Source organism: Diabrotica virgifera, chromosome 2 (genome assembly GCF_917563875.1).
Source record: "Diabrotica virgifera virgifera chromosome 2, PGI_DIABVI_V3a".
In the NCBI taxonomy this organism is placed as follows: domain Eukaryota; kingdom Metazoa; phylum Arthropoda; class Insecta; order Coleoptera; family Chrysomelidae; genus Diabrotica; species Diabrotica virgifera.
In genome coordinates this window covers 251,756,211-251,779,750 of record NC_065444.1, presented here as the reverse complement: position 1 = coordinate 251,779,750, position 23,540 = coordinate 251,756,211, and the positions used below count along the sequence as shown (strand labels likewise).

Sequence of the window (23,540 nt, the reverse complement as noted above, 5' to 3'; positions counted from 1 at the left end):
AAAAAATCGGGAAGACCACCCCCTAATTAGCAACTTAAATGAAATTAATCGTTACCGCTTCACAAATTATTTTACTTATGTTGTGTTTATATGATCTGTAAGCTTCATTGATTCAAAGTGCTTATTTTTGAAAAAAATTGGTTTCAAAGTAAAATTTTTAAAAATTTAATTTTGAAAAATATGCTTTTTTTCAAAATAACTTAAAAATTGTTAGAGATACCAAAAATCTCGAAAAACAAAAAAGTCAGCATTGCTTTTCTGAATGTCATGTATTTTTTTGTTTTTCTGTTAGACAAAAATTGATTAAGATTTGGTGTTTCTAAATTTGCATACATTCGTGATCAGTGACTCGTTCAACCCCTTTTAACTACAGCCTTTTCATTAAGTAATAAGGACTTTGAACCGATGAAACTTACAGATCATGTAAACAATACATACACAAGTCAAGAAACTTGTGAAGTCGTAACGATTAAGTTCATCTAAGATACTAATTAGGGGGTGATTTTCTCGATTTTTTTACCACAACAAAAAGGGCGTAACTTGTTTACTTTTGATGCTAGAAATTTTTTTATAAAACAAAAATGAAACTTTTTTTAAACACTTTTAATAAGTTGTAATGAGTTTTCCCCGAAATGTGCTTCATTTTTGGTTATTTTACGTTAAAGTATTCCATTTGGAATTTGACGAATATGAAACTATTTTTCATTAGCTATAACTCTGCTTCTACTAGGTGTAGAGACGTGATATATACACAATTTTTTTTTAATTTTTTACAGGCTATATTTTTGCTAAAAATGTTTTTTCGACAAAATACTCACTATTTGAGTTATTTGCGAAAAACCGTTTAAAAGCGTGGTTATTTTGTTGAAAAAATGAACATATTCACTGCCAAATAACTCGAAAAGTATTGACTTAGTGAAAAAACTCTATAGAACAAAAGTTACTTAAAATTAGCCAGTTTATCCATTTCCTGACTTACTTTGAACGAATATTTTTTCACGCCCCAGAGGGGGTGAAAAACCCCCAGGGCAAAAGCACATATCGGCACAATATCACTTTTTTCTTTGACATGTTATCTATGTGTGTGCCAAAGGACATCGCACACATCTTATGGAAAATATAATGTCACTCAAATTCAATAAAATTTATATGAATATATTCGTTTCAAATTAACGGTCAATTCTTATCATTGCGCCAACTCTTAATTTTCAATAATAAGAGCAGAAATTGATATAAATCAATCTGAAATCAAATGGGTAGGTACATAAGTTAGAGAGAGAAAAAATATTTTAAAATACCCAGATTATCGGTAACTTCATAAATCTTCTCGGGCTATTAAGCATCTTATTATAATAGTTTCACTAATCCGCTTAGGCCCAGCGGGGTTTAAGCTGTTTTGAATAGCACCCAGAGCAATAGTGATGATAACTGACACGTTTATGAACTCCAAAAATGTGATTTCGATAAACTTTAATTGCAATTTGCGCCGTAATTAATCATAATTAAGAGTTTGCGCAATGACAAAAATTGACCGTTAATTTAAAACAAATCTATTCGTATAAATTTTATTGAATTTGAGTTACATTACATTTTCCATAAGATGTGTGCGATGTGCTTTCATGTCAATCTAAGCGGTTCTTTAAAATTTAGAGGTTTTGCGATATTTTACCGTTAAAGAACGGACTAAAATCCAGAGATTAAAAGTAAATCCTGCAACTTCGTCATCTCCTGATGACATCTCCAGCACCCATATTAACGAAGAGAGTACAACGAACTCAATCATAATATACTTCCCGCAAAATACTCAATGACATGTGTAAGTATCCAGTATAAATTGGAAATTAAGTTCACATTCTTATCTCCAATACTCACATTATCAGGTGATACTCACAGATATCAGGAACATTCAAAAAACAAAATGTTCACAAAACACAAGACTTCAATACGATTTTGATGCAGACTCACACTTGTACCTTGTCCTCCCTACAGGGTGTCTTAAACTCAACATAAGAAAACCATTTCTTTTCTTCCATCCGGTATAAGTGCAAGAAAGAAGTTTGAGTAAACATTTGCCAAACTGTAAATACCAAAGAAAAATCTAGAATAATAAAAATTAGCGGAATCCGTTAACCTGTTCATGAAAAAATCAACTATGAATATGAGCATAATTTTATACAAGAATCTACAGGTCGAGCAAGTCTCGTAAATTTCACGATTGCGAGCCACGCTTCACGCAACCGTGTTTGCGTACTTGTGTTTCGAGTTGCGTGGTCGTGCAGAGTTATATTTACCAATTCGCGCAATCGTACTTGAGACGCTGTGTCAGGTGAGGTGTTTGAAAATTTGTGTAACTTGATTGCTTGATTCTGTGGTGTGAAGGTGGTCAAACTTTTGTTTTATTTTTTTTTGTTTTGTTTGTTTTTGTTGTTGCGAATATATCGCAGAAAGTTTTTAGATGAAGTAATTGTATGATGAAGATAACACAGAAAATACAAGAGGGCAGCATACTTTGCAAAACAACTGTTACAATTTGAAATCAACAATTTGTTAAGTTGTTGTCTTGCAGAGGAATATTTATAATCAATGCTTGCAGGTAAAAAAAGTGACTTTTTAAAAAATTATATCTTGGAAACTAAAAATTATTTTTATTTATAATTGAAACATGTAAAAGTATAGTACTCTCAAAAAAATTTCAGCCAAAAATATTCATTTTTGTAGAGTTGACTGCAATTTTTCGACAACAGCCCTTTTTTGCCGTGAGCAGCATAACAAGTCCAGTCTCATCTGAAATCAAAGTTTCTTGTAGTTTATACCTCTGGCTAGTGAATCAACAAAGGATTTTTTATTAGATGAGGTCATTTTTGTTTTATAAAAAAAACTACTTTAAAAATGAGAAAAATTGGGGTCAAAAATGTGTTTAAACTTATGTAAAATCTTCAAATTTCATTTTTTTTTAATTCCTTCGTTCATATTCTAGCCAGAGGTATAAACTACAAGAAACTTTTTGATTTCAGATGAGACTGGACTTAGTTATGCTGCCAACGCAAAAAAACTTAAACTCTACAAAAATGAATATTTTTGGCTGAAACTTTTTTTGAGACTACCTTAAGTACTATACTTTTACATGTTCCAATTATAAATAAAAATAAATTTTAGTTTTCGAGATATAATTTTTTTAAAAAGTCACTTTTTTTACCCACAAGACCCCTTAAAAAAATGTTTGGAAGAATATGTTTGATGGCCAAGATGCATATATTTAGAAGGAAAGTTCCTGATTTCTGTAGTATAATACATAATACCGAAGAGGAAGTAGCCCTAAGCGCCGGACTCCACTTGCGATTTGTAGTTGTGAAGATTGAACACATTCTTTCAAATAGAAGTCAATCCATGATTATTTAGTCACAAATGGATTGACTTGTATTTGAAACAATGTGTTCAATCTTCCTGATTACAAATCGCAAGTGGAGTGCGGCGGTAATAACACCAAAATATTCCATATAGGTCCATAGAAGGTACACAGACATTGAAAAATTCCTGGAATATCCCCGAAAACATGTTCCCTGAGAACATCCCAGGAAAATCCTGTGTCAGCATTTTAAACATTACCTGAATGTCTTATTGGAACATTCCATGAATGTCCACGAATGTTCTCTGGACATTCAAAATATATTTTGTAGACATTCCCTGGATATACCAGAAATACAGTGATGAGCGCTCTAATAACCGGCAAAATAGCACAAAAGATGTATTAAGTAGTGAGATAAAAAGACATGAAACTAGTCGAGCTGGGAAATTTAGCGATATTAACTTATACATTTAGATTGTATTGATTGTGTACCACCTTCAGACGTATCAGACGAGTTTGGAAACTACCACTGTCACAGTGACAGTTTTAGTTGACATACTCCTCCGATATGTGTAAAGGTGGGATCAATATAACGTAAATTTAAAGGTTAATTTCGCTAAATTTCCCAGCTCGACTAGTTTCATTTCTTTTTATCTCACAACTAAATATTTTGCCGGTTATTAGGGCACTCATCACTGTACATCCTTGCTGATGTGACAATACCTCCTATCTGTTTTTTCATGAGTTTTGTATGAGAGATGGAAAAACATGTTTTAAGGTCACCTCCTGTGTTCATATGTAAGTTTTGACTTGTTTTGTAGTTCATAGATAGTTTAATTTACTACAAAACAAGTCAAAAAATATCATATGAAAACAGGAGGTGACCCTAAGACAAGTTTTTAGTCTCTCTTACAAAACTCATGAAAAAACAGATAGGATGTATTATTACATCACTGACGATATGTGGCCATACCAAATAATACATCCTTGATAAATATAAACATTTTTATTGAACAAAATCTTTTCATACATTTTTTTAATGCAATTTACTGATATTCCTAAATATTTCAAAAAAATGTGTCACATTTGCTTTGTAAACCTTTCTTTTGCCTTTCGTAGCCACATATTCCGTTTCCTTCCTGGTTTTTTTGTAGACCACTTCTCTCAGCTGATTCTAAAAAAAATAAAATAAATGGTAATTTTTCTATCCTTTACAATTAACAATCAGAAGAAATATTATTTACAGATAATGATATGTATAATAATAATAGGTTTGTTCTAGCATCAGTTTGAAACCATCAGCGAATAGTGGACCAGCGCGAGTAGAGGGGATCGCACTGGTGACTGTATTATGTTCTTTTACTGACCAACTGTTTGCTGATGGTTTTTGACTAGTTTGACCGTTTGCTAGAACAAACCTAATAATAATGAATATTTTGTATTTTGACAATGACATCTGATGTGGAAGTCAAAACATTAATAAAATTATTTTTTCAAGTTAACTTTCACATGCGCGTCTTAAAATTTAATACTTATATCATAAATAACTATTAAAACTATCTTAAGAGGAAACAGTATAGATCAACAGGTAGCGAAAATGTGTTCCAAGATTGCGGCTGTAATTTTGAATATTTTTTCAAGATATTTGGCACACATATTCGTAATATAATAAAGAATGGCGGTACAGAGCCCAATTTGAAAAATATATTAATATGTGGAAATTACTCTGTAATTAAATACAATATAAAAAAAAAAACGAGCTTGTACCGCCATTAAGAAGAACAAAAAAATACACTTTTTTCAAATACAACTTTTTTATCCGATTTTGTGTTATTTTGGAACTACTAAAATTTTTTATTTCATTAGTAGTTCCAAAATTACACAAAATCTAGGCATCGGATAAAAAAGTTTATTTGAAGAAAGTGTATTTTTTTGTTCTTCTTAATGGCGGTACAGGCTCATTTTTTAAATATTGTATAATTACAGAGTAATTTCCACATATTAATATATTTTTCAAATTGGGCTCTGTACCGCCATTCTTTATTATTTTACGAATACGTGTGCCAAATGCCTCGAAAAAATATTCAAAATTACAGTGACAATCTTGGAACACGTTTTGGCTACCTGTTTATCGCTACTGTATTACCTTAAAACATTGCAATTTGCTAAACCAGTATATTTTACTCTACTACTACTCTACTAGCTACCTCATTTTCCACTGTTTCTAAAGACTTGTTTACATGGGTAGAGTTTTGAGGAGAGTAGAGTAGTGGTAGTACTCTACCAAAAATGGCTTGATACCATTCACGTGAGGAGAGTACAAGTATAGTACTGATGCTAGTATAGTGAAACCGATTTTTGTATTTTTAAACACTCTTGATTATAAGTGCACCTTAAATTCTTAATTTTTTGCTTAAGCTTGTTTACTCCAAAGCCCCCTTTGCCATTCTTTCGACGATTTCATCCTCCGCAGCTTGCTGCAAACTTTTATTTCTGTAGTATACACTACCTAAATTCCATAAACACTGGTATTCGCCGTATTATAGCTCTACAAGTTTTAAAGTTTCATCTTCGGTGAACTTCATTTTCACTATTTACACAAAACACAATTCCAGCCAGAATGACAGCGCCCCCATGTACTCTCCTACCTACTCTATTCTGCCATAATTGAGCGTGTTCCATGGGTAGAGTGTGCAGCCGAGTAGACATTTTGGCAGTAGTGGTGGTCATAGAATAGTTACTTTGCCATAGGTTGCTAGTCACTCTACTTTAACTCCAACTATACACTCTACCAGCTATTCTACTGTGCTGAGCATTTTTACAGGTAGAGTTACTCTACTCTATCAAGTACTTGCATCATTACTCTACCCGTGTAAACAAGTCTTAAATCTACTGAATGAAAATCTACTTAATCTTAATCTACTCTTAATGAAAAATGTCCAAAATCATTTACCCACCTAGTATTATTGTAGAATTTAAGACAGTCCAGTGCCTTATAAATAATTTCAATATGAATATTTTTCCCTTTAATTCTCCTTTGATACCACTCCATTTTAGATTTTGGGGAACTTATTTCATTGTGTTTATAGACCATATTTATTGAAGGAACCCAATCTGGAGATTGTTATTATCTATTAAGTCGGCTGGTTTTCCTATAAGATTAAAATGTTAACATCTTCAAAAATCGTTACTGTTGTAATTGTAACTTACCAGATATAAAATGATTACAGCAGACAGGACAGGAAAATTTTCATTTCGCTAGTAAAACCTGTACATTGTATTGCATTTAACCATTGTTGTCTCTCAGATACCTTATTTAGTTCAGTTTAAAAGTGAACTTTATCTTGACTTTATCACATTTCACACTTCAAAACACAACACCAATGAAGCATATTATCTTTCTAAATTAATACTTCCAGAGAAAATGTTAAATTAATCTTTGTACAACACAAAATTACAAAGAAATACAACTAAAATTATCTAAAACTCATTAAGAACAGATAGAATAAGATTTATCTTTTACACCCAGGAGCCATATTGACATATTGATTTAATTTTGAAAACGATTATATTTAAATTTGGTAAATATAACTCCGTACGACCACGCAACTTGAAACACAAGTACGCAAACACGGTTGCGTGAAGCGTGGCTCGCAATCGTGAAATTTACGAGACTTGCTCGACCTGTAGATTCTTGTTAATTTTATTAGGTGATGCATACCTTTTGAAACTATGTGTACATCTACAGCATACATTTTTTAGTAACATATTCAAAAATAGTGTTAAATAAATCAGATTCTTTGACCAACGTAGGGGAAAGGAGGGTAAGATGGCAGGATAGGGCAAGATGGAAATTACCTATAAAACCCGAACTGCGCAATGAAGCGCCCGGATCCACACTCACACAGATGCAGGCGAACCTCTTCCATTTACAAACGACGGCTCAATCAGTTCAGGTCAGCTAATGAGTGTACACGCTTCCTTCTTATTTTTGCAGTTAAATATGGTTAAATATTACGCAATTATTGAATTTTTGTGATCCGATTATTTAAACAAGGTGTATATTATTATTATTATTATGCATTTATACAAAGTATCTACTAGGTACAGGTTATCTGAATTGATATTTAAATAAGAGAAATAATAAAGCATTTTTAAAATATTGATATTTTTTATAAAAGGTATATTTGTTAAAATCCCTATACAGGGCTACATCAAAGACAGAACTAGTTTTCGATCGGTTGACCGATCATCATCAGTGCAATCCTAAAATGTGTACAACCAGATAAAATGATGCAAAGTATTTAAAATGTTGACTAAGGTTATAAAAAGTTATGGGTTATACTCACTTAGAATCTACATGCAAGCCACCAAAGTAAAAATATCAGGGTAAAAACCCTTTACAATTGATCCGTCATCGGAACATATGACAAAGATGTGAATTATAACATGGATGATTAAGATATCCAATGTTTCTCGCCCGAGGTACCAATGAGCTCTATCTGACAAGTTCACATCATGACTGTACGGAAGCAAGTGATTTTGATAACGGAAATTCTGAATGGTGACATGACAGGAATGAGAGTTCCACAGAAAGTTATAATTTCCCTGTTGTTTTGTGGTATTTATTGTAAAATTTGTTAAATTAATAACAATAAAAACAGTCGTTCCCACTGTGGTAGATAGTCTGTAAAAATGGAAATAGACTTGATGCAAATGTTAAAATATTGTAATGGAGGAAGTAGGCAAACCACATTACACATAATACCGAAAACTTAATAAACATTATCAAACCCTTTATATGTGATATCTAGGGCTTAGAAAAGCAGTTGTGTGTTTATTTAAAAGTTATCAATTATATTACAATAATTGGAAGTTGTTATAGTATGTGGAAGTACCATAAAAATCATTGTGTGGGTGACAAAGGTGTAGAACTGTTTTCTGATCTGGGAGGGATATATAATACAAGCTAAGATTTTATAAAGGATTTTATGTTTTTGTAATGGTATACAGCCAACTACAGGAAATTTTTCCTCGTGGAATTGATATTTTTATTGGAAAGGGGCATATTATGTCAAGATGGAAAATTGCAACTTAGGGCAAGTTGGAAGATAATAGTGAGGCAAAACTAACAGCAAGGAAATAGGAACCTGCGAGAATAAAAGAAAAGGTAAAGGAAAAGGGACAAAAACAGAAAAAGTTAAAAATATTGTACAACATTTAGAACAGTCTTCACAAAATGATGTGTTCTGTGTATGTGGTGAACGTTATGTGGAACCACCCACAGAGGACTGGGAACAATGTCCTGTATGTAATGGTTGGGCACATGAATTGTGTACCGACACAGAAGATGGCAGTTTTATGTGTGTAAACTGTAAAATGTAGTGCTTTCCTCTACATTCCATCTTGCCCGAACCAGCTTTCCATCCTGCCCTCAGGGTAAGGGCAAGATGGAATTTTTGACAATATTTTTTAATTACTCATAAAAAAAATTCTACTCATTATTAATAATATTTAATGGCTGACTTTTGTAACTGTATAAGGTCTCTTTCAAGAATGATTAAAATGAAAGTTTTGTATTACGTTGTTTTATTTTTTTACACATCATAAAGTTAAGCCTTCCATCTTGCCCTCCCTTCCCCTATAACGTAAATACATTCTACGTTTGTATAAAGAACCAGCAGCTAATTCTCTTTAGAAAACAATAAACTTTAATCTCTGTGGGTGGTTGTGTCTCTCAAAGTGTCTATTTCGAAGATAGGTAGGTACTCAAGACTTCAGGTACGTCCATATTAAGAGATACTCGAGTCATAGCAAGAAATATGCATGCCTTGTTATTCACTGGAACCTGATTACGGATTAGTGAGACGAGGACGGAGATAGGAAAATGGGTGTGTTGAGGTAATGGTCTGCTCTTTCAATTCTGATCTCTACTTTCTTTATTATCGAATTGTTGTGACAGTTTCTTTTGTTGGGACGCAACGTTGGTTTGTTATGTTAACCCGCTTTGAAAAAATATTTTGGGGGATTTGTTTTGGGTTTGTTCAATAACAGGACAAAGTTCTACTTTCAGAGATGTACATAGAAATGTCTCAAAGATGTATTTGAAAGGGTTGTTTTTATTTTTTTCACAAGAATGTAAAAATTTTAACGTGAAGCCAATAATTAGCGGTGCGTGTGATTGATGACCGAAGTTATCGTTAACGTAAAGTTATCCTGTAGTTATGTTATAATCCTCGAATTGGTGTGATGTATCATACTTAACTTAACTACTTGCGGTATTTCTTGACAGTTCTTAAGTTATCTGGTATATCAACTGTCACTTTATAACGCGACGTTAAAACTCAAGTTATGAGATAACTTTGTAGTTATGTAAGGATATGTAAGGTTAGGTTCATCTTTTGACTTTTTTTAGACAGAAATCAAGTGAATTTAGAAGCTAATAATTTAATAAATAAGAATAGAAGGGTAATACAATTTTAAAAATGATACAAAAAACAAATCGAGAGATATAAGTTGAAATTTTATTTTAAGTATCTACTGAGCTTTCTATCCAGAGTTGCCAAATGATATTTTATAAATCCCCCACTTAGAAACTGAAATTCCCTCAAATTGAAGCTCAAATACCCCACATTTAAATTTTTGCCGCATTTTTAAAAATTAGTAGTCAAATGAAGAGAACAGTACACCAAAATTATACTATGTACTTATCAACGAGGGCCCTGGAAATAATTAATAGTTCCTATGGTCTTCATTTTATGGGAGTATAATCACCGGTATAATATACGCAGTTCTATGTACATTCGCAAATTTAATTTACCATGACCCCTTAAAATACTCCATAATTTTCCGCCCCCAAAAAATCCCACTACAATTTCTGCTTACAAAAATTTCCACGCTTTCAAATTACCCCAAAATTGTGGGAAAATACACCAATCTGGCAACCCTGTTTCTATCTACTGTTTGAAACACCATCGAACCCGAACAGCTGTTTGCTGTTCGGCACTGTTCCGAACTATCTCTCGCGCTCACTCCAACTTGTACTATTTCTACATAAGGTTCTCTTTGTTACTTCAACATTTTTTCCTCAAACCTTATTTCTAAAATAGCGTTGATCAAATAACTATCTCATAACTCTGACCGATACATCACACCGAATTTTACCTAAATAGTTATGGGCATCGTTATTCTTATTCCTGAGAGTTATCTTAACTTTAACTCAAACGTTAAAGTTAACTTCGGTCATCCATCACACGACTGAATATGTAGATGTCAGTGTATTTAACAAGTCAACTTTTAGTAATTATTATCTTTTTTTGTCTACTGATGCACTTTTAATTTTCATTTATAACAAATTGTTTTTGGCATAAGACAGGGGGATTCCTTGAGTCCTTTATTGTTCATCCTGATCATGGACGAAATAATAAAAACAGTAAGAACTAAAAAAGGATACCAAATGGGAGAAAAACAACTTAAAATAATCTGCTATGTGGACGATGCAATACTAATCTCTCAAAGTGAAGATGATTTACAACGTATGCTGCACCAATTCATCATAATCGCCAGAAAATATTATCATGTTAATTTCCTCAAAAAAGATAAAATGCATGGTTATAACAGCAGATCCAATAATATGTAAATTGGAGCTGGAAAGTCAGATAATAGAACAAGTGATGGAGTTTAAATACCTAGGCATCACACTATCTAGCTACGGAAGGCTCGAAACAGAAGTGGAAGATCAAGTGAATAGAGCAAACAGACCCGCAGTTTGCCTGAATGACACAATATGGAGAAATAAAAGTATCGGAAAAGAAATAACAGGCAGAATTTACAAAACAGTTATCCGACCAATAATGACATACGCAACAGAAACACGACCCGACACAGAGAGGACAAAAAGATGGCTCGAAACAGTGGAGATGAAAACCCTTCGAAAAATCGATGGTAAGGCTCTATGGGACAGAGCTAGAAGTACATATATACAACGGAGATGCAAGGTGGATAACATTAATAACTGGGTAAGAAACAGAAGAATAGAATTGAATGACCACATAAGGCCGATGCCACATTATGCGTTTTGACCGGATGCGTTTCCGCCGCATCCGGTGAAAACGCATAGTGTGACAGATCGGTCCGGTTGCGTTGGAAACGGATGCGTTTTGAGTCATCGGTACGCGCTTACAAACTGCACCAGACTAAACGCATAGTGTGACAGGTTGGTCCGGTTGCGTAGGAAACGGATGCGTTTTCACCGCATCCGGTCAAAACGCATAATGTGGCATCGGCCTAAGCCGAATGACAACAAATAGGGTAGTCAGGACAGCGAGAGACGGTTCTCAATAGGAAGACGATCAGTGGGAAGACCACGAAAACGATGGAACGACAACTTACTTTAGGCACATTGAAAAAACAGACAGTCATGTCTATACAAAAAAAAGAAGAAGAGAAGAAGAAGAACAAATTTTTTGGTCACTTGGTTTTCTTTGTTAACTATTTTTTGACTTTTTAAGAAGCCAGCATATAGGTATTACAATTCACGTCATTTCTTGTTTCAAGATTTTTTGTAAAGTCGGATTTTTTGTGTATTCTAAAGACGTCACATTCTGTAAGTTATATATTATGATAGATATATTGAATTGAATTGACGGAAAGATATCTTAAACTCAGGACAGAGCAGATCAAAAAAAGATGCAGTAAAAGATTTGTCCAAATTATTACTTTTCTGGAAAAACGGAAAATCTGACTACAATGTAAATGTCACCAAGAGATCGGTCTTATTACAAAACCCTCATTAAACAAAACTTACATACAGTCGGAAAAATGAAAGAATATCCATGAACGATTACATCAATCACTTATTTTGTATTAGCTTTCTTTTTCTATAACAAACGTTTGTTATTTATAGAAAAAGACAGCAAATACAAAATAAGTGATTGATGTGATCGTTCATGGATATTCTTTCATTTTTCCGACTGTAAATTGTTACGTTTTCCAGATACTTGAGGCGTTTCATATTCAAAACTCCGTAGATTTCCTTTCATGTATGGTCTGGACACAATTTAGACAGCTGCACTTTACAAGTAGGCTTCGAAACATTGTGACCGAAAAAATCACCTCTTACTTTGATCAAGTGATGCGTAGAGATGTTCTGGAGAAGCTGAGATTGCAGGGGATGTTAAAAGGAGCGTAAGTCCAGGAAGATCACCAACAAGGTATGTGGACCACATTACAAAAGAGGTCGGAGCTCCACAAAACTTTTGCTTTGACACACTTTTGCTTCCACAATGACAAAGTCATTGAAAATTCAAGCTGGCGCGATCAGCGAATCGGACGACCGACTAGGGAGATATGGTCTGGTCGTCACTTGGAAAGACAAATATTAGGTATAAAAATGAAAAATGAAGTCAATGGTAACCTATGACGTACAATGTTTGATAAAGAGAGAAAAATACTTGAAATGGAAACCTTCAAAATGTATTAAGCAGAGAACTGACGGAACGTGGCGCTACATTCTGAATAAAATAGAAAAATGTAACAGAAAAAGTTAAAAACTGAAGACGGGATTCAACCCAACGTGAAAAAGATTAAACGCAACGTGAAATAAAGAAATTTCTGTCAAAATTTGGTATTTATGACCCTCAAGATAACACCAAATGCTAACATTTATGGTCCTGTGGATCGTCTCTTATTTTGCCACAAAACCGAGGGTACGATCAGTGTCGTGGTAATTTCATGGTCAAACTACGTTTTGTTTTAATTTTTATCATTGTGAGAATTAACCAACCTACTAATATTTTTAACTCCACCACTGGGGCTGTAACCTTTTTGGTTGCCTTTATTCTTCGGGACATATGCTTTGACGCATTTTATCACAAAGTAAATATTACTAATTTTACCGACTTGCAGGGTGGTAACTGCGTTCTCTTTCTTTTTCACTATTATATATAATATTATATCTCCCTTTGCCGACGTCTAAATTTTTAAACACTTGAATCTCGCGTCAACACGCGCTTCAACCTCGTCATGAGTTTTCTGCTTTAGAATGGACTAGCAATGTGACGAAACCGATGGACATTACACAGCAACTGTTCAACAAATCGATTAGTGATACGAGATAAAAAACTATTCGTACAAGCGACTAATAAGAGGACTTCAAATGAGATGATGTAATGATTTTAAGAGACCTGCAGAATGGAGAAAGAGGGAATTATGCCCAAGAAAGAACATAATAGTAAACAGTAAAAATCAAAAAGCGAAATAATTACCTATAAAGAAACAATTACTAAAAAACTGGTTGATTTTCTTTGTTTTGACAACTGACCTAATGATAGTTTTGTAGTGGTTTTACGATTTAGATGTAAATAAATTAACAACAAACGATCATTGAATCATACAATTCCTATCTTCTAAGTCTAAATTTCTCAGAATATTACTAATCCATCTACATTCATTATAAAAACTACAACAGATCAATATTACATAATATTAAAAAATGATTCACAACACTATTGTTTACAATTAATTTTGCATAAACGTCAACATTTTTTTCTCTAGTTTTATCTGCGTTTTTTCTGAGGCACGTGGAGAAAAGAATATCAGCCCGTTGCCACATGATTATAATTATTATTGTTTTCGTATTTTTGATCAGTCTGTCGTGTTTTATTTAATATTTGTTTGTGTTTGTTGATAAAAGATGATGAAAAACATCAAATCTAGTGGTTGACAGAAGTTATGGTATGGACTTGTCCAATTCATATAATGTGTAGGTATAGCTCATTTCTTAATATCTGACAGTCTGGTAGCTCCATTTTATATCTAAAAGCTGAATTATCTCTTAAAATTAATCTAATAATTTTAAAATACAATGTTTTTGCTTTTCAAAAATTTTTACAGTTGATCGTGTACAATTAATTTGAACACTTATATAAAATAGTCTTCAAAATCATATGCAATTCGTTATTCATAGTTGTCTTGAATCTTGTCACTAACTAAAAGGTCTAAAAAATCTTGTCAAGTGTAAATTATTGTGAATGTCCAATATGTTTGCCCAATATAAATTATTTGTGAATTTTGGAATCCGTCAACAAGATCTTTCCAGAATCTAAGATCCCTAACTCTACCCTTGAGGAGGAATCTGCCAACAAGGTCTTTCTAAGATCTCTAACCCTATCCATCACAGTCACTATTCCCAGTTCTTCTCTAATATCTTGGCTTATTGTTTTAACCCCAAGACTCCATTGATTCGTCTTAATATGTTCGTTTCAGTTTCTCTCATTATTGTCTTTGTTGTTGATGGTTTGGGTCAAAATTTTTACCAGGCCATGTCACGCAGGTATCCGCTGATACTTTATACGTTTATCTGTTGAATTTGCCTTCTCTATCGAGCCTATTTTACTTGATACTACCACTCCTAGGTCTGCAAAATCATTCGGTCCAGAGCTGGCTTTCTTCTTCTTCAAGTGCCGTCTCCTAATCGGAGGTTGGATATCATCATCATCACTATCTTACTATATCCACCGCTGCTCTAAAGAGTTCTATAGAACTGCATCTAAACGAGTCCCTTAAATTCTTTAACCACGACACTCTCCTTCTTCCTATACTCCTTCCGCCTCTTATATTTCCCTGTATTATCAAATCTGTCTTAGCACTTCATATCGCGGTCCCCTCATTACGTGTCCCAGATATTGCAACTTTCTTATTTTTATTGTGTTTATTATTTCGCATTCTTTACCCATTTCTCGCAATACTTCCGTGTTCGTTTTCTTCTGTGTCCATGTATTCTAAGCATCCTTCTGTAACACCACATTTCAAATGGCTGTAGCTTATTTATGTGTTCTTGCTTTAATGTCCAGCTTTCAAGTCCGGTACCCCGTCAAAATAGCCCCGTCAAAAAAGCTCCGACAAAATAGCCCCGACATAATATCCCGCACACAAAATAGCTCCGACAAAATAGCCTGCAGACAAAATAGCCGCGGAATAATAGCCCGCCGACAAAATAGCCCCGATAAAATAGCCCCGACAAAATAGCCCCGACAAAAAAGCTCCCTTCAGAATTCATCATGAAATAATTCCTTAAAAATACATTTTTTCGGAAATGGTAATTATCCTCTATTCAGATGTTTATCTTAACTACATTAAATAAAAATGGTCTTTTCAGAGAACTCGAGTCCTGTCTTCCCTGCCTCTTGGAAGTTTGAACATTTAAGTTAAGCGAAAATCAATGTTTATTTATGATATAAACATTTTTTTCTGTTTTCGGGCAACAGTAAAATGCATTTTAAATTAAATAAATTAAATACATTCTTCCTTTTTGTCAAATAATTTAAATTAAAAAAGTTTTTGGACACTTTGTATAAATAATTATGTAATTGTTTATAAGAGGCTGTTTTAGCCGGGGCTATTTTAGCCGGGGCTGTTTTGACCGGGGCTATTTTGTGTGCGATCTATTTTGTCGGGGCTATTTTGTTTGCGGGCTATTTTGTCGAGGCTATTTTGTGTTCGGGCTATTTTGACGGGGCTGTTTTGACCAGGCTATTTTGACGGGTCACGTTCAAGTCCATATTGTAGTATCGAGACCACGTAGCATCTCAAAGCTCTTACTCTCAGTTCTAAGCTAAGGTCTTTGTTGCAGAGAAATGTTTTCATTTTTACAAACGCATTTCTTGCTATTTCTATCCTGATCCTTTTTTCTGTTGTTTGATCATTTGTCTCTGAAATCCAGGTTCCTAGGTATTTGTATTTATCAACCCTTTCTATCGGTACATTTCCCAAATGTATGCTTGTTTGTATGTTGGTTTTCTTAGTTATTATCATATATTTGGTGTTTTTTATATTCATTTTTAGTCCATATTCTTCACAAAAATTGTTGGTTTTGTTTAGTAGTAGTTGGAGTTGTTCAGCAGAGCTTGCCATAATCACGGTGTCATCTGCATATCTTATGTTGTTAAGATCTTCCGTTAATTATTATTCCTTCACTTTGAGATAGCAATGCTTCTTCAAAAATGGCTTCACTATATGTATTAAAGAGTAATGGAGACATAATACATCCCTGCCGAACTCCTCTCCTGATTTCAATTTCTGGACTGGGTTCGTTATCTATTACAATTTGTGCTACTTGATTCCAGTAAAGGTTTGTTATTATTCGTAAGTCCCTTTTGTCAATGTTTTTTGTTTTTAGAATTTGGACTAATTTTTCATGTCTTACTTTGTCAAAAGCTTTCTCAAAATCAACGTAACAAATATGCACATCCACATTCATGTCCATGCATCTTTAAGCTAACACATTAAAAGCAAATAACGCCTTTCTGGTTCCTAGTCCGTTTCTGAACCCAAACTGAATATCATCGATTCCTTCTTCTAGTTTTTTATTTATACGACCATATATTATTTTCAAGAATAATTTGAGAATGTGACTTATTAATGATATTGTTCTGTATTCACTGCAATCTTTAGCGTTTGTATTTTTAGGGATAGCACAAAAGGTTGAGAGTAACCATTGTTTTGGTATGTTTCCTGTTTTGTACACTGTGTTAAACAAGTCTACGATAGTCTAGAGCTGGCTTTAGGTGGGTCAAAAAACACTATTTCATGGATACTTAAAACGGAGAATCTGCATCCGAGAACACCTGAAATAGTCATCAGTATCTTGCATAGATGCGAGATACTAGATCAAAAGGGGAAATTTTTTTGAAGACTACCAATTTACTCGAATAACGAAAAATATGTCGTACCAATCCACAGTACAAGGTGATACAAGGTTCCAGAATTCTGGAATCGGTATCATGAAGAAATTGAATATGTACAATAAGCCAGCTGGCTGCAGTAGGTACGATCGGAAAAGGATCGAAAAATTCAAAAAAACACTACCAGGCAATTAAATTTGAACTCGTGCTATAAGTCGAATTCAGAACGTATAAAACCTTGCTTAGACGTTCGCCTCTTCAAGGTAGGTCTGCTCCCTTTTTTGTTACGGGAACTTAGAATAAGAACGAGCAACGTTATTTGCAAATAGTAAAGTGGCAGAAGTTGCTCAACTGCTAGTGGAGCAGGGAAGTTGAAGGTAGTATGCAATAGCTAAGAAGCTAAGAGCAGTTATTTTTTTGGAAGTAGGAGAAGCCAACCAAACCGTGAGAAGAAAGCACCTCTGATGTTACCAGTCATATATTGGAACGGCAGTTAATCAGCATTTTAGCTTGGAGCTTATACTATTTAAGATATTTTTGAAGTGTTTCTTCTAGGACGTCGGCGTCATACATCAGGAAGTTCGTTACCAGTCAAGTGTAGAAGTTTGTCAAGGTCTTTAGCAATCACCATTGATTATTTAGATATTTAAAGCATTCTATTTAAATATAAAACATTTTATTTAAATTTTAAAGCTTTACTAGTAATCTAAGTAACCTAATATGCTTATTTTTGTTTCAGGCTGACTAAAATGAATTTAAGTAACAGTTTCTGGCTGGTGGTTCTGGCCGTCCTCGAATGCTGTTGGAGGACAGACTCATCGAACGTTCCCAAAGAAGTTAAAGACCAAGTAGAAAGCAATTTGTTATCGTTATTCGGCTTCAAAGGTCGGCCGAAAGTTGACAAATCGAAAGTGGTAATACCCCAGGCGATGATCGAGTTGTACGAGAGGCAGATGGGGTTTCCCTTGGACACGACGTCCATTCCCAAAAAGGGGTGGCATACGAAGAATGCGAATACCATTCGAAGTTTTACACATGTCGGTAGGTACTGCATGAGTTACATCTTTTGAATACTTTTCTTTTAAAGGGTAGTCCCCTTTAGATATATAGGTAGATAGGTAAAATACCCTCACTTCCAGAATTTAATTTTCGTTCATTTTTTACGCTCTATGTGATTAAAAAATAAGATTCTGTACAATTTTAACCCGCCATCCCCTTCCCCTACCTCCTACCTACAATAACGTTATTATTTTTTCGTTTTTATTTTTCAGTAAGTTTAGAAATTAAAAAAAAATTCAAACGCATACTTGAAGCTTTTATAAAACATGTTCATTTTTTATAGACCTGTAGTGTGCCTGTAGGTTTGAATATACATCACCTCAAAATACATTTAAAAAAAATGTAAAGCCTTTTTGAAGATGGCTGCACGTCTAATTTTTTTTTGTGTATTTTATCAAAAACTATTATTCGAATTTTCCGGATTTTTCCCTAAATCCGTTATCTTCAAAAACCCGAAAAGCTGGGTTTTTAGGGGTTTTTGCGTATTTTCAACATTTTATGAACTTCAAAAATAAGTAGATCAAATCAAGTCTTTATAGCTTAGACATAATTTGAATTAACTGAGTTCTTTAAGACATTAAAAAATTGGGCGAGATACGTATAAAAATAAACCAACAAAACCTGCGTTTTTGTGGGATTTTAACGAGTTTCTCCCAAACAGCCTTCTACTTAAAAAAAAATTCTGAAGTTTTCCTAAATTACCGATTTCGAACATCATTTTTATTTATTAGACATGTAATAACTCTTATTAATAATTTTAGGAAAAAAAGTTATTCTTCATAAAAATCTGTGCATGGTCTAAACTCCAAGATGCAACCATCAGTTATCCAAGTTTGTTAATTTTATACGAGGTGTGTCAAATAATATTAATTTAGAAAGAATTCTAGAATTCTTTCATTACATGTCTAATAAATAAAAATGATGTTCGGAATCGGTAATTTAGGAAAATTTCAGAAATTTTTTTTTTAAGTAGAAGGCTGTTATTGCATATTTGAATATGGTTTTTAATTACAAATAACTTTTCATAATAAATTTTTTTGATAGTTTGAAATATAAAGGTAGTTTGCTCTTGAGCGAAATTCATATTTTTTGACATACCTCGTATACTGTTGACAAAATTTGATATCTGATGATTGCATCTTAGGTTTTAGACTATGCAGAGCACTTTATAAGGAATGACTTTTTTTCGTAAAATTGATTAAAAAAGTTTCCCATATGGTTCCAAGTTACGCAGGCACCCTGTATATAGAATATTAAAAAATAACCCTAATTTTATCTATTGTGAAGTCTACAAAATGGGAAAAATCTGCAAAAATTCTTAAAAAACCGTTTTTCGGGTTTTTGAAGATGAGGCAAATTACGAAAAAAACTGGAGAAAATTAGAAATATAGTTTTTAATAAAATACACAAAATAAAAAACATTAGACCTGCAACCATGCCAAAAAAATGTTTCTCTTTTTTTCGAAAAAAATAGTTATTTATGAAACAGTTCGTGAAGTATGCTTTTTGCGAACGCACGCGATTTTTAGAGCACGAGTGACAACGGAGCGAGTGCTATATATCGCGTAAGTTCGCAAAAAGTACTTCACGCACAGTTTCATACAATATTTTATCTACGATAAACAAATAAAAAAACTGTAACTCTTCGTCACTGGAATTCATTTCTATTCTACAATTTTTAGAACTTTGACATTTAAAAATCCTAACTACTTTCAAACCACAAAACTGTCAAAAATTTAGTTGTAAGTCATTGCTCATATTGTCATCACCGTGACAACGCGAGAGTTAACGATATTTGATTATATGAAAGTGTGCCAAAAAACCCATTGATAGTGTGCGAAAAAGTAAATCCCATTTAAAATATATTGTTACTTTACGCACACTTTAAACCCTTCAGGCACTGCTATCCATAATGACACTTTTCACAAACTAAAAACTTATACATAATATGACATAGAGTAGATAAAATACATTTATCTACTCTATGTCATACGATAGTGTACTCGTATTATGTGTAAGTTTTTAGATTGTGAAAACTGTCATTATAGATAGCAGTGCGTGAAGGGTTTAAAGTGTGCGTGAAGTAACAATGTATTTTAAATGGGATTTACTTTTTCGCACTGTTTTTGACACACTTTCATATAATCAAATATCCTAACTTTCGCGTTATCATGGTGATGACATAATGAGCAATAAATTACGACAAAAGTTTTGACAGTTTTGTGGTTTGAAAGAAGTTAGAGCGAAATTTTTAAATGTCAAAGGTCTAATAATTGTAGAATAGAAATGAATTCCAGTGACGAAGAGTTACAGTTTTTTTTATTGTTTATGGTAGAGTAGATAAAATATTGTATGAAACTGTGCGTGAAGTACTTTTTGCGAACTTACGCGATGTATAGCACTCGCGCCGCTGTCGCTTGTGCTCTAAATATCGCGTGCGTTCGCAAAAAGCATACTCCACGAACTGTTTTATAAATAACTATTTTGTACACTCAACCTACGGGGTTATTTTTTTAATATTTAAATTGATTGCATACCATCTAAAAAAATAAAAACGAAAAAATGACCATTTGTTGGTAGGGGGAGTGAAGGGGGATGTAGGTTTAAAATTGCGCTGAGTCTTATTTTTATTCTTTTTATTCACAGAGAACGCAATAGAATGAAAAAAATTGAATTATGGGAGTTAGTGAGGGCATCTCGCCTATTAAACGGGAGCTAACCCTTTTTAACTAATCAATAATACACCCTGTGGAATTCGACATATAATCCAAGCATAGCTACATTTCTTCTAAATAACTTTTTTGGATCTTCTGTACTATAATCGAATTATCGACCAGTATCGCTCTAAAATTTCACCCTGTATAATAATATACCACATACAATTTTCTGTCATTATGATGGAAACAAACTGCACTATTACAAGTGCACAGAATAGAATAATGTGGAAAGCCACCCATCTGCATAACTGAAAAGAGAAAAGAATAACCAAACATGAAGAGGATTTACAGTTGTTGTAAGTGTCGTCTCTGTAGAAGAAGAAATCTTTAGAAAGAGCCATAAAAGCTAGTGAGTAAATCTCAAAGTTAACTGCCAGATTCCCACGATAACGTATCTACTTTATTTAATAGTTTTCAGAAAATTTTGGAGCGTTAATAGTTGAAGAATTCATGTATTTTATATATGAAATGTATAGGTCTGGATCCCGCGTACCAAAAAAAGTGGATTAATAGCAAGCCAATTCTGTAAAGGCGTAGGTACGTGAAGCTCTCTTTGAATTCAACGTACTAATCCAGAGATGCTTGGATGTGAACCAGGATATGTACGTCTGTTTCATAGATTACAACAAGGCTTTTGACAAAGTCCTCCACAAAGAGCTAATGGACGCCCTCAAAGCAAAACAATTACAATATAAAGAATTATAACAAATTTTTATTATAAACAGCAGGCGCACATACGCATTAACGAACACACATCAGAAGATGTCAAAATTAAAAGGGGAGTTCGACAGGGGTGTGTATTGTCACCACTACTATTCAATGCGTACTCTGACGAGATTATGAAACGAGCTCTTCAGGGAGAAACAGCAGGAATAACATTAGATATTCGGACGATACTATCATAATAGTGGACAACCTTCAAGACCTCCAAAAGCTAATGAACAATGTAGTTGAATATGGAGAAGAATATGGATTATCAATAAACATCAAAAAAACTAAATGTATGAGTTGTTCTGAAGCTATTTCCTTGTGGCATTTTTATAATCAACTATTTTCAATGGGAAATAAGCAACAATTTTACCAAAAAAATTATTTTATTAACGTTTCGACGCCCAAGTCGGGTGTCGTTGTCAAAATACAAAATTCAAAATACTAAATTAAACAAAAATGTTGTTGCTTAGTAAAAAATTCTTCTAATAATTTATTTAATCTGACTCATTTATATCGGCATTCAGACATGTATTCATTTTAAAGTAGAAGTCCTGGGACGACTTTACTAAAAGATAGTTCATTTGATTACATGAAATCAAATGAAATCAAATCAAAATCAAAAACGCAACTTATCAATATTGGCAATATCATTTTAAAGTGTTCTACTTTAAAATGTATAATACATGTCTGAATTGCCGATATAAATGAGTCAGATTAAATAAATTATTAGAAGAATTTTTTATTAAGCAACATTTTTGTTTAATTTAGTATTATTTTGTATTTTGACAACGATACCCGACTTGGGCGTCGAAACGTTAATAAAATCATTTTTTTGGTAAAATTGTGGCTTATTTCCCATTGAAAATAGTTGACTAAATGTATGAGGATATCAAAAACCCAAAATAATGCTAAAAGCCTGACAATTCAAGGTAAAACTTTAGAACAAGTTAATGAAAACTACAACTGTCTTAGCACAATAATTTTGACACACAAACGATTACTCCAAAGAAATATAAGTTCGAATAGAGAAAGCAAGAACAAACTTCAATAAAATGAGAAAGGTACTTTGTGCAACAGAACTGAAATTAGACTTGAGTATTAGGCTGGCAAGGTGTTATATTTTCTCGACTATACTTTACGGGATAGAAGCATGGACACTTAACGCTTCGACTATTAAAAAGTTGGAAGCATTTGAACTGTGCGTTTATAGAAGAATCCTGAAGATATCGTGGACCGAGCATGTAACAAACAATGAAGTCATGAGAAGAGTCAACAAAAAAATGGAAATATTGGAAACCATTAAGACACGAAAACTGCAATACCTGGGGCATGATATGCGTAATAAGAGATACCACATACTTCAATTAATTATACAAGGAAAAATCCAGGGCAGGAGAAGTGTAGGAAGGAGAAGAATCTCATGGTTGCGTAACTTAAGGGAATGGTACGGATGCACATCAACCGAACTATTCAGAGCAGCAGCATCTAAGATCAGGGGTGAAGTCGAGTTCGCTCCGCTTCGTTCAGGTATATTTTAGAACGGTACGAATTGGCTCCCGCATGAATGCGGGTAGGCTCTCATATAATCACGGAAACATTAGACATTGTTGCCAAATCGTGTAATATTTATACTGCTTAGGAAATTTACATAGTGATATAGACTTTTTATAGGAAAATTATACTTTTAGACAAATACTTTTAGAGTTTGTTTTAGTTCAACATTGGCATATGTGGCAATTTTAACACAAATTATCGGTGTCGGCCGGTATGCGCTCGACCGTTTTGCGCTCTTACCTGAAATCGGCCGGTTTGCGCTCTACACTCTAATACCCGAAAGTTAAGTTAGGACCGAAGGGTTAGGTCTTCCTCCTTTCCCATAGATATTTCTAGGAAGGTACCTGTTTCTAACAAAAAGAGAAAATTTGAAAGAAGTGACAACGCTGGGTGATATTTTCGACATGTTTAGGTAAAATAAATTGTATCTATGGGAGCCAATTCGGACTCTACCTTTTTTAGTTCAGGTAA

General features: G+C 33.5%; 1 protein-coding gene across 4 annotated transcripts in view; it reads left to right on the top strand.

Annotated features, from left to right (window-relative positions):
- The window catches only part of LOC114338522 (protein decapentaplegic), a 349,390-nt gene that overhangs the window by 287,823 nt on the left and 38,027 nt on the right, over window positions 1-23,540 (top strand). For all 4 annotated transcript variants that reach the window (XM_050644444.1, XM_050644446.1, XM_050644447.1 and 1 more), the window contains one exon: window positions 17,768-18,069. In XM_050644444.1, the coding sequence (XP_050500401.1) occupies window positions 17,778-18,069 (292 nt within the window). In that variant the 5' untranslated portion in view covers window positions 17,768-17,777. The remainder of the gene's footprint in view (window positions 1-17,767; window positions 18,070-23,540) is intronic.